General features: G+C 42.9%; 1 protein-coding gene across 21 annotated transcripts in view; it reads right to left on the bottom strand.

The window, feature by feature from the left end:
• Window positions 1-12500, bottom strand: part of rg (A kinase anchor protein rugose) — a 1000951-nt gene that overhangs the window by 10814 nt on the left and 977637 nt on the right. For 13 of the 21 annotated variants that reach the window (XM_086535934.1, XM_086535936.1, XM_086535941.1 and 10 more), the window contains 3 exons: window positions 1533-1650; window positions 396-677; window positions 1-74 (listed from right to left, as the gene is read on the bottom strand). The exon at window positions 1-74 is cut by the window's left edge and continues 39 nt beyond it. In XM_086535934.1, the coding sequence (XP_086392060.1) occupies window positions 1-74; window positions 396-677; window positions 1533-1650 (474 nt within the window). The remainder of the gene's footprint in view (window positions 75-395; window positions 678-1532; window positions 1651-12500) is intronic. The other 8 variants (XM_086535944.1, XM_086535946.1, XM_086535955.1 and 5 more) reach the window with 2 other exon arrangements.

Raw genomic sequence — 12500 nt, 5'->3', positions numbered from 1 at the left:
AAGTTCGTGTGTGTCAAAGTTGGTGAGGACCCAAGGGAACACCGGGTACTGGTTCAGGTCATTGTAGGTCCGACCTGTGGTGGAAAAGTTAGATTATCATTAATCATAAAAAATAACAGCATAATTCTCCTTTGCTATTGGTGGCGGGATGGGGTAAAAACAGAAAATGTATCATGAAAATTCAGGTATAACTATAATAATACGGAAAGCGGGAACTCAATCCAAAACGAAATATGGAGAGAGAGAGGAAAAAAATAATAATCCATTCCCATTTGTCTCTGTATCCGTCTAATCATCAATCAACCATCAAAGTTGGGCCCTGACATCATATGAAACCACCCAAAAACAAACATCACACCCCCTAAAAAAACAAACAAACAAACAAAAACCAGTACCTGCAATCGTGTTGAGGAACATCAAGTACTCGAAGTTGGAGATCTCGCGGCGTTGCCATTTCTGCGTCATGTTGGATGCACGGAAGAGCTGCCTCGGGGACATCATGGAGGCTCTTCGGGTCTGCGGGATGCCATACTTGATGCCCACGCCCACTCGGGGTAGCGCCTTGGCCACCCGCTTGACCGTCGCTTGGTCCGGGAACGCGAAGAACACCGATGCTAGGGGGCAGGAGGTAGCACCGGCGGAGGAGGGGGAGGGAGGGGGCGTATGAATTAGTTTTGCTGATACGGTTACGTGTAGATGGAGAGAAATGGAGGGAGAAAAAGGAAGGGAGAAAGAGAGAAGGGAAGGGAGAAAGAGAGAAGGGAAGGGAGAAAGAGAGAAAGGAAGGGAGAAAGAGAGAAAGAGTGAGTAAGTGAGAGAGAGAGAGAGAGAGAGAGAGAGAGAGAGAGAGAGAGAGAGAGAGAGAGAGAGAGAGAGAGAGAGAGAGAGAGAGAGAGAGAGAAAGAGAAGGGGAAAGGGTAGAAAATGTGAGAAAACGACGGAGAGAGGCGAAGAGAGAGCGACAGGGTAAAATAACTCGATTATTTTCTACACATTTCAGAATCCCGAGAATCCAGTATCACATTAAGTATATTTCAAATGAATGGGGAGTTTATTCTGTATCCGAAAGCACGCACTTTTTATTCATACTTATTTAGGTGTGTATGTGTGTGTGAGTGTGTGTGTGTGTATATGTGCGTGTATGTGTATGTGTATGTGTATGTATGTGTATGTGTATGTGTGTGTTTGTGTGTGTTTGTGTGTGTTTGTGTGTGTGTGTGTGTGTGTGTGTGTGTGTGTGTGTGTGTGTGTGTGTGTGTGTGTGTGTGTGTGTGTGTGTGTTTGTGCTTGTGTGTGTGTGTGTGTGTGTGTGTGTGTGTGTGTGTGTGTGTGTGTGTGTGTGTGTGTGTGTGTGTGTGTGTGTGTGTGTGTGTGTGAGCGCGCGCGCGCGTGTGTGTGTGTGCATACGCGCGCGAGTGTGTGTGTGTGAACGTGCGTGCGCGTGATCATGTATATATGTTAGTGGGTATAGATCGTGCGGAACATTAAGGCGTGCGTGTCCAGGATTGCGAGATGTGCATGTCTAAACTTACTCCTTGAGGCGAGGAAGATTTCGAGGGCGGTGTTCTGGAGGAGGTAGCGCCGACTGAAGATGGCGCGCACCTCGCTGAAATGCCACTTCCCGTGCACATGTTCGCAGTATTTGACCACCTGGAAGAAGAGGAAAATGGGATTATTTTCTCTATCAAGGAAACAAGGTGCTTATCTAGGTAACTTGTATTTGCGAAACTTTGAGGAGTTCATAACAGAGGCAATCTTAACGCCTAGATTTTCGAATGTCTTTATGATTGAACCATACATGCAGGAATATAATTGAACAACAACTGCGCTTTATTCTGCCTGCAATGTTTAGTTAGAATTAAACAGTTTGCTATTTCTATTCATGTTATAATTAAAATGATTTACTTCCCATACCTATTTAACACGCTATCAATTTTGTCTTAAATATTCGATCTTTATAAACGTGTACATAAAAGTTCATATCCCACTTCGGTAAAACCACGAAAAACAAAAACAAATAAACATAACAACAAATAAATACAAATAAAAAAATCAAACCCCAAGTAACAGTCCAGTGGCAGAGATCGCAAGCGGAGGGGGAGAGGGGGGTGGGGGGTCGAGCACCTCTCCCGCCCCCCATACCCCTCCTCTCTCCTCCCCGCCCTCCCGGAATCGCTGCGCCGCCCTTCACGCCTTCTGCTCCTGCGCGGGAGTGAGGGCGAGAGGGAGGAGGGATGTGGGAGGGGAAACATGCAGGATCAATACGGCAGCGGAGGCGGCCCCCGGCAGACATTTGCAAGGTGCACCACCCAAGCTGTCCAAGATGGCCGACGATGCGATCGGCCCCGGGAGGCTTTCGTTGTTGAGGACTTACTCGTCAAACCATATTCACAAAATCGAAAATAGTAACATCGATATGCTTTCCCGCAAAACAGTAAAACAGCAATCGCAAGCGCTGTATGACACTCTGCTATCCATAGTGCTAAAAAAGCAAACGGAGACTCCTGTCCACAAAAGACGAAATCCTCGACCCCAAAAACACATCATTCGCGAAAAACCAAATCCCAAAACGATCAAAATCCACACGGGATTCCTTCGCGCACCTGTCAAGATGCCATCGAGAACCTTCGACCGCGGGTCCGAAGACTATGCGACCAGGCACAGGCGAAGGCGGTCACGTGACCCTGCCAAACAAAGGGGTCGGCCCCGAACAGGTTAATGTCATCCAGCGCTGACAGCAAAAGCGTTACGAGGCACGCAATATTTTCGCCACTGTCGCCGACTCCGGACGCATGCAGATGCAATAGCAAAAACGCAGTAAAGGCGAGGGATAAGGGAAACGAAATGACAATGTAATGGAGGAAGGAAACGTCTGGGCATCGCGACGAAGACAGAAGAGCGGAGTTAAAAAGATATAACGGAATCCCCGATTTATTCGTATCTAAAATTTCATGAGTCGGAGATGAAAGCATACCTCGGTCATATTCCATTTCACAAACCAAAGAAAAGAAGCATATTGGAAAACAAAGAAGGCACAGAGTACAGAATCCTAAACCGATCATAAGCGATTATCATCACGAATTAAAATACAAATCACGAGTAACAACGAGCCTAAGTTTAATTTCAAATGAGCGCGCTCCAAACAATACCGAAAAGTAATAACTAACATTGCCACTTGTATGTTTATCATAAAACATCTTGATGAAATTACAACCAAGCAGAAGCCCGTGCCACAGAGGATCGCAATACAGAGTTTGGTAAATAATTTTAAATTCTCAAAACAAAATGTAGTGTATGCATCGCAATGAGGCGGGAAAGCGAGTCGCAAGCGAATTCAGCATATCAACTAAAAACAGTTTGAAACGAGGCTTTAAAAAAATAACTAAAATAAAAAGCAAAGTCATTCTTTATGAAATACAGTGAGGCAACGAATATGGAGTGAATAATTCATCCAGGCAGATGTGCATGATACAGCGAACTATACGTGCATTTTAGAATGAACCAACATAACTATTTGCCGTAAATCAACGAAAACACAGGCCAGACAAAAAAATAACAGCGCGCGTTTTAACATGATACGAGCACACGTTAAAAAAAAAACACCGGAACTCGAATGATTACGAAATACAAGCCCTTATGAGGAACAAGTGTTATTCTGAACATATGTGCATCCAGAATCACAAAGAATTCTCCTTATAAGTGAACAACCTGTGTGGGACTCGCGACCTACAAGGACATTTAATTAATAGTGAAAGCAATATAAAAAACAGAATCAAATCGAAAACACAATCGCGGATTAAATCTAAAAATTACTAAACAGTTATCAACCAGGACCTGTAATAAACACGGGGAAGTTGTACGTAACAAACTAAAATTCATCTGACAAAATCAGACTAAGAATGTAAATAAAAAGAAAGCAGAAAAAAGGATGAGGATGAATATATAGGAAGAAGAACAATAAATGACAAAAAAGTAACAGCGAATCCGATAATGGCGCCACCTTTTATAGCAGAAAATTGCTATAATCTCCGAGAAAAAAATCGTAACTCATGATACAACAGAAAATAAATCGTAAAATAAGGTGCGCGAGAAAATGCAAATTGCAATATCATAAAAAAGATAATAATAACGATAAAAAGTATCAGTCTTAAATTATATCAAAGCGACATAAAAGGAGACGCGCGGAATGAATTTAAACACATAAAACCTATCAACCAACGTAACAAGAAAGCAAACACACTGGACACAAAACCAACAAGAAAAAAAGTGAAGAGGCGATTGCGCACGTATCCCCCCATCAAAACAGCCCGCGAACACTTATCATCTTCCTAACCCCGTTAACCGTCACCGAAAAATAATACACACTAAACACACATACAAAAGGAAATACAAAGTGAGATAAATCAAACGAAAATAACATAAAAACCAAGCCAGTGGGCACAAGAACGAGCAAGCTGGTTCCGAAGGCGCGGGAAACATCAAACGGACCAACATGGCGGCCGAGCCACCTGTCGCACCATCTCGCCGCCGCTGTCACAACAACAGCCCGGCGGCGTCCGAGTTACAAAGCCACCATGCACATTTACAAGACCCTTTCCTGCAGTACTCTCCCGGCCCTTGTGCGACCCGCTTTATCGTTGCTTTGACAAGATAATTCTATGTTATGCGCCCCGGTTATCTCAAGAAAAATAGGAGGAATACTTGAAGATCTGACTCATCCTCGACCAGACGAACTCTTAGGGCCGGCTTTGGCGACGCGACACAGGAAATCAAACGGCATTTCCCCCCTTCTGATTTTTCTAGCATGAAAATAAAACGATAAAAAAACGATTTTACCTAATCAACGAATTCCGAAAATCCGATTCCATAATTTGTTCCTTCTACTAACAAACACAGAAAAAGAAAACGAAAAAGAAGAAGAAGAAAAAATAAAAGAAAAAACCCAGCTAGAGACTTAAAAACTTTCACCCTGCCACCCCGGCCACACATAAATGTCAACATACCATTAAGACGAAACCCAAGACTGATCCAACACGCCACAAACACTACCACGCTAATCCCTTCGCCAGGACCTCTCTTATCTTAACAACCGCACGCCCAACTGCTTCCCGGCCGCCCACACGCCCGCATGTTTGCGTTCTATGGCTCCCCATACAACTTTTACCGCCGATGCAAGGCATATGCTGTGGTTACATCATCGGTCAACATCTTACAGCTTTTTGAAAAGTTATTTATTTATTATTATTATTTTTTAATATTCCGAAGAATAATTCATTCGACTCATAGCAATTACACAATCACTACATATTTTAGAGTGCCAGAGAATCATTAACACAACACACATATTCCTTTTGGGACGATTTAGAATAATGTTCACTAGAGCGTATCAGAAAAAATGCAATTGAAGTGATATGCAATGTGTATTTTTTTCAAATTAAGGCTTTACCAACATGAATTCATATACGCGAATAGTATTTTCGATACTGTTATAACTAACTTTAAATATAATGATGATAATATCAATATTGATAAAGATAATATTGATGATGATAATTGTGGCAATAGTAACAATAATATCGACAAAAATAAACAATGATGATAATAATAAAAATAATAACATCAAAGCACAACAATGACATGAATGCAATAACAATAACAAAACGAAAAGCAACATGAATACCATTTCAACCAATAACTTCAATAATAATAATAATAATAATAATAATAATAATAATAATAATAATAATAATGATAATAATAATATCAATAATAATAATAACAACAACAATAGTAATAAAACAATAATAGTAATGATAATATAAACAATAACAAACACCATAATAATAACAATGGCAGCATAAAACAAAAACATTAACAATAGGAATAAAACACCACTGTCGATAATCATTGTTTACACTACCAGTTGACAGAATAAATGAAATAAACACTTCCACCATCTTCATTAATTAAACAACAGTCTCGCTATATAACGCAACCTAAAATAAACGCAAAACCCATTGATATGTAGATGAAATCAACATAAAGCGAGAGATAGAGAAACAGATAGAAAGATAGATAGAGATAGAGAGAGTAAGAGAGGGGGGGAGGGAGGGAGGGAGGGAGGGAGGGAGGGAGAGAAAGAGTGAGAGTGAGAATGAAAGAGAGAGAGAAAGAGTAAGAGACATAGATAGTGAATGAGCAAGAGAGAAAGAGAAAGAGAGAGAGAGAGAAAGAGAGTAAGAGACAGAGAGACAATGAGTAAGAGAGAGAGAGAGCTGTGAACATCGTTAAGCACTGTACATATACCTTACACGTCAATGATTTCCAAACATGCTAATTTTCCTCCACTTTCCAACCCATTACAATCAGTTAAAGGCGACGGCGATGTGTTGAAAGTGTAGACACAAGCACTGGACACTCCGGACACACACTCGCGTATGTTGTACATCGCGTTTCTCTTTCTACAGGATCTTTCTCTGTCTCTTTCTCTCCTGCGCAAACTCGGATACCGCACACGTCTCCTTTCCTTTTTTTTTCTCCGTTTTCTCTAACACTCCTTTCGTTACTCTTCCTCTGTCTGTGTCTAATTATCGATGTCTATCTATTTATCTCTTTCTCGCTATTATTTCTATCGATGTTACTGAAATTTCTCTATTATTCTTTCTTTCTCTCTCTCTCTTATTCTCTCTCCTTTCTCGCTTTTATTTCTATCGATGTTGCTGTACTTTCTATACCATTCTCTCTATCTCCTTCTCCTTCTCCCTCTTCCTCTCCCTCTTTCTTTCTTTCTTACTGTCTTTCTTTCTCTTTATCTCCCTCTCCCTCTCTCTCCCTCCCTCTCTGTCTCGCCGTGCGCGCGTGCCCCTCCTCACCAAGTGCAGGCTTCAGCGTAACCCGGAGTTAATGGGAAGTCGGGGAATCTGAACCGGAACAAATCGAGTTAGCTGGAGGATCGGATACTGAGGCTTCCCATGCGATCTCGCCCCCCCCCCTCCGACTCAGATGGGGGGGGGGAGGCGACGCATATTTCATAACGGTAGGGGGGAAAGAAAGAGGGAGAGGGAGAGGGAGAGGGAGAGGGAGAGGGGGAGGGGGAGGGAGAGGGAGTGAGAGGGTGAGAGGGAGAGGGAGGGAAGGAAGGAAGGAGGGAGGGAGGGAGGGAGGGAGGGAGGGAGAGAGAGAGAGAGATAGAGAGAGAGAAAGGGAGAGAGATAGAGAGATAGAGATAAATAGATAGATAGATAGATATCAACAAAGAGAGAGAGCGGTGAATGCGGTTCTGCATCTACTCAGAACGCTGGATTCAGATGAAATGGCAAACAACGACAAAAACAAAATTTCACTTACATCCTTGAGAATCGACGATAAACCATTCATTATCAGAAAGTCGTTATATCAATCTCAATCTCTCTCTCTCTCTCTCTCTCTCTCTCTCTCTCTCTCTCTCTCTCTCTCTCTCTCTCTCTCCATCCCCTTCTCCTTCTTCTCTTCTCCCCCTTTCCATGTCTCCCCCCCCCTATTTCTCCCCCGTCCTGACTATGGGTTCAATACGGCAATGATAAACAGAGCAGCGAGGAATGGTGCCATACTAACTAGATTAACCATGAGGGGAGAGGAGGGGAGATGACGTCACTGCGAGGGATAGGGAGAGGTAGAGGGAGAGGGAGAGGGGGGGAGGAGGAGGATCATGCTATGGGGAAGAAAGGATGGGGAGGTTGTTGAGCTGTTGTTGTTGTTGTTGTTTTTGTTGTTAACAATTATGGTGTCCAGTTTCATTTTCGTTTTTTTTTGTTGTTGTTTTTTGCTGTTGTTGTTTTGTTTAATGGAAGATAAAACACATTCCAAAAACAACAACACTAACAAAAGGAACATATCCAAAGGGTGTCCCATCCAAGAATGCTTCGCAGACAGTGACTTCCCTCTTTCCCCTCACCTTACGCCCGCAACTCCGCTGTCCTCACGCCCACGGAACCCACCCGAGAAAATATGGATCCCAGGTACATAGCTAGGGTCCGCCCACACATTACCGCCCATCATTACGTCCCCTATTAATGGACACAACCTATTTACATGACATTTATGATGAAGGTGGAGATGGGAGGTAAATGGTACCTACCCTTGGGGGCTAAGAAGGGGAAAGGAGTGAGGGGAAAACGAGGGAGAGGGGAGATGAGGAGAAGGAGTTGAAAGACAGATGAGGGAGAGGAGAGAGGGGAAAAAAAGGGAAGAGGAGGGCGTGAGAAGGGGCAGAGAAAGGGAAAATGAGAGAGAGGAAGGGGAAAATGAGAAAGAGGAAGGGGAAAAAGAGAAAGGAAAGGAGAGACGAGGAGAAAGATGAGAGAGCCAAGAGGCGGGGAAGAAGCGGAAAGAGAGAGGCTAGAGAAAGAGAGAAGGGAAGAGTGGGGAAAGAAACGAGAAAATCAAGAAGAGAGGAGAATGGGGAAAAAAAATATATGTATATATATATATATATATATATATATATATATATATATATATATATATATATGTATGTATGTATGTGCGTGTGTGTGTGTGTGTGTGTGTTTGTGTGTGTGTGTTTGTGTGTGTGTGTGTGTGTGTATCAATCAGCTGCCCGAGATTGAACATAATGAAACATTCCTCAATAAAACAAAAAAGCGACCTTTTGAGGACACTTTGCAAGATTTATCAACCAGGCAATGTAACGCGGGACTTCTGCTGCTATGGTAGACAGAATCCCAAGATGTACTTCCTTTCAACTTTTCGCGATGTTTTGGTACCAAGAGCAATACTAATACCTCTCCAACCTTTCTAAAGCAACAAAAACTAATATCAATTACTCAAGTCTTTATATCTGTTTATACAACTAGATATAAAAAATATCAAAGCTTTAAATTCATCACATTTTTAATAGCTACAAGTTTGCTAAAAATACCTACGAGAGAGAGAGAGAGAGAGAGAGAGAGAGAGAGAGAGAGAGAGAGAGAGAGAGAGAGAGAGAGAGAGAGAGAGAGAGAGAGAGAGAGAGAAATGAAGAGCGAGCGAGAGAGATAGACAGACAAACAGACATACACTTAGCCAAACAGCATTTACCCGCCACTCATCGTCCCACCGTAAATATCTATCACAAGCCCTTTTGTATATCAATCCTCCAAGTGTGACTCTTTCTCAGGGTTATTGGCTGTCATGTGTCTATTAAGTCTTCCATGTCCTACCTAGCTGAGCTACATCACCACCTGCGCTACAGCTGGCGTCTCTCACAGCCACAAAGCGATACCAGGTATGAGCTATATTTTTTTATGTACATAAATATATAAATCTAAATGTGCACACACGCGCGCGCGCGTGCGCGCACGCACACATACACACACACAAACACATACACACACACACACACACACACACATATATATATATATATATATATATATATATATATATATACATATATATGTATATATATATATATATATATATATATATATATATATATATATATGTATATATAGCATATATATGTATATATAAGTATATATATATCTATATATATGTATGTATATATGTATATATATATGTATATATATATCTATATATATATATATATATATATATATATATATATATATATATATATATGCGTGTTTGTGTATGTTTGTATGTGTGTAAGTGTGCATATAATTTTTCCTTTAATGACATGTCTATCCCTCCCTCCCTCCCTCCATCCATCCCCCTCTTTCTCTGCGGGAGGGATAATGGGAGCGAACATCACCTGGCCGACACCCGCTTCTCTCACAGGTAAATCACCGACGGAATATCAAGCTGCCGAGGTCACACCGCAGAGCTCGAGACCGTAAAATATAAAACATAATACACGACACTGTAACAAAACGTAACGAAATATCAGAGAAAGATAGAGAGATAAACTTACTGTAGAAGAAGAGAGGGAGAAAAGAAAAGAAAGGGAAATAAAACACAATGAATTAAAAAATAGACACAATATGAAAGAAGTAAAAAGAAAAAAAATAAGAAAAGAAGAAGCAGAATGCAATGCAAACAAACCGATCATAGTTTCTCGTGTCGGAGAGCTGATGGCATGAGGGAGGGCGTTGCTTCTTCCCCTCACATGGGGCGGAAAGGAGGATGGGGAAGTGGGAATGGGGAGGAGAAGAGGAAAGGAGAGAATAGGATACAGGGATGGGTTGTAGGGAATGGAGAGAGGAGTCTTTAGGGGAAGGAAAAAGGGTAGGGTATAAGTAATAAGAAGAAGACGAACGATAAGAAGAAAAGAAGAAGAAGGAGAAATAGAAGAAGAGGAAGTTTGGGAGAAGAGGTCCTCGCTCCATTGACCTGGCACTAACACCGTGGCACACACTGCCATCTGGCGTCTCATCTAGCCACTAATTCACGACACTTGGCACGTTGACGGATGTGTTTACATTTCTCTTTCCATCACCTTAATTTGCAATAATGACCATGATTGCAATGCGCAACGATATGAGATCGAGATAACGACGAAAATAGTCACCAGGGACATAATGATGATGAAGGTGATTGTGATAAGCCTCAGCGCGGAACAAAATTTGCAAAAAGCGAGAGAACATGCGCGAGAATGAAATAAGTCATCAAAGGAGATTAACTACGAACATAATATTCTTAATACAAAATATTAACAATATAGACGACAAAAATAATAATGATATTCATATAATGATACTATATTAGTAGAGATGTAATGTAAACAACAACAATAATAGTAATGGCACTATTAATAACTATGATATTAATGAATATAATAATAATAATAGCTATTACAATAAATAATAACGATGATAATGATGACGATACTAATACTAATACCAACATAATAACAATAATAGGAATAATGATCATAAACTTATTTTCTGTATAGTGTTTTTTCTGCCAATAATAATAATAGTAATAATAATAATAATAATAACAGGACGGAGAATTCAAATAAAATAATACGGTCACCACCACCATATATCTCAATATCAACAACACCACAACCAGCTTTGAAACCAGAACTCAATGCACCAGTAACCGTAATAAAAACAACCGCAATATCCACAATGAACGTTAACAAGAACCAAATAAAACAATAAAAAAAAAAAAATCACAGAAAACTGACAACAACTTAAGAAACCAAACCATCGGTCGAACCTACGTGTCACCGCCCAACGCCAACGCCAACGCCAGCCAACGCACTTCCCTTCGCCGATACGCTATCGCTGTCGGGCGCGGGTGGCGGGCGTCGGTGTCAACAAGCGGACGTGCGCTATCTTACGGACCGGCGGACACTCGCTCCTCCTCCTCCTCCTCCTCCGCTCCCGGGCTCCCTTCCCTTCCGACCTCCGTTCTCCGGTTGCCTTTACTACGTACGGCCGCCTACTCGGGGGACTCCGCCGAGCTTAAAGATGAAGGGCGGCAAGGCCACGCGGCGACGCTGCTCCCGACGCCATGGCCTGGCCTTCGCCAAAACACGCGGCTGGGAACGCGGGTGGCGAGGGCGCGCTCTCTCGTTCTCTGTATGTCCGCCTGTCTTCTGTCTATCTTGTTATCCTTTTCTATCCGCTACTCTCCTGCCTACACCAACAAACCAACCAAACGATCCAAACACACGCCCCCCTATTCCCCCTCCCCTCTCCCCTCTCCCCTCCTCCCCGCTTCACTGCCGCACTCCAATCGCCAACAAGACAGCCATTACGAGAGTTACTCTATCGTAATCCGGGTTATGTATTCCCCACCCGCTATCCGAATCGGGGCTGCCGGTCGGGTAATTTGTCGTCTACAGGAGAAAAGGAGGGGGAGGGTGGGGAGGGTGGGGAGGGGATGAAAGGGGAAGGGAAGGGCAGAGGGGAGAAGGTGGGTGGGTGGGCGGGTGGGCGGGAGGGGGGATGGGGAGGGGAAGGGAGGGGTACAGCCCGACCCTTTGTGTTTGTCGAAGTAATCATAGCACCATCACATTCCCTCTTCTCCCTCTCCCCTCGCCATCACTTCCCTCCTCTTCCATCCCTCTTCTCGCCTCGTTGCCTTCCCGGCTGGTCGCTCTTCCTTCCTCGTCCCCTCCTCTTCCTTCCTTTCTTCCTTCCTCGCCTCCTCCTCTTCCTTCCTCCTCTTCCTCTCTCTCTCTCCTTCCTTTATTGCCCCTCTTTCTTCTCTCTCTCTCTCTCTCTCTCTCTCTCTCTCCCCCTCCTCCTCTCTCTCTCGCCCTCTCTACCTATCTCTTTCACTCTCTCTTTCTCTATCTCTCTCCCCTTCCTCCTCTTCACTCTCTCTCGCCCTCTCTACCTATCTCTCTCTCTCTCTCTCTCTCTCCCTCTCCTCTCTCTCTCTCTCTCTCTCTCTCTCTCTCTCTCTCTCTCTCTCTCTCTCTCTCACGCCCTCGTACCGAAATATACGCATGCACACAAACACACACACACACACATACACACACACACACACACACACACATACAAACACGCACACACACACACAGAGACAAAACAACAGTGGAA

The sequence above is a fragment of the Penaeus japonicus genome, unplaced genomic scaffold (assembly GCF_977035675.1).
Source record: "Penaeus japonicus unplaced genomic scaffold, GWHDUDI00000001_assembly GWHDUDI00000004, whole genome shotgun sequence".
In the NCBI taxonomy this organism is placed as follows: domain Eukaryota; kingdom Metazoa; phylum Arthropoda; class Malacostraca; order Decapoda; family Penaeidae; genus Penaeus; species Penaeus japonicus.
The sequence above is the reverse complement of the archived record's forward strand: the minus strand, read 5'-3'. Positions and strand labels throughout refer to the sequence as shown.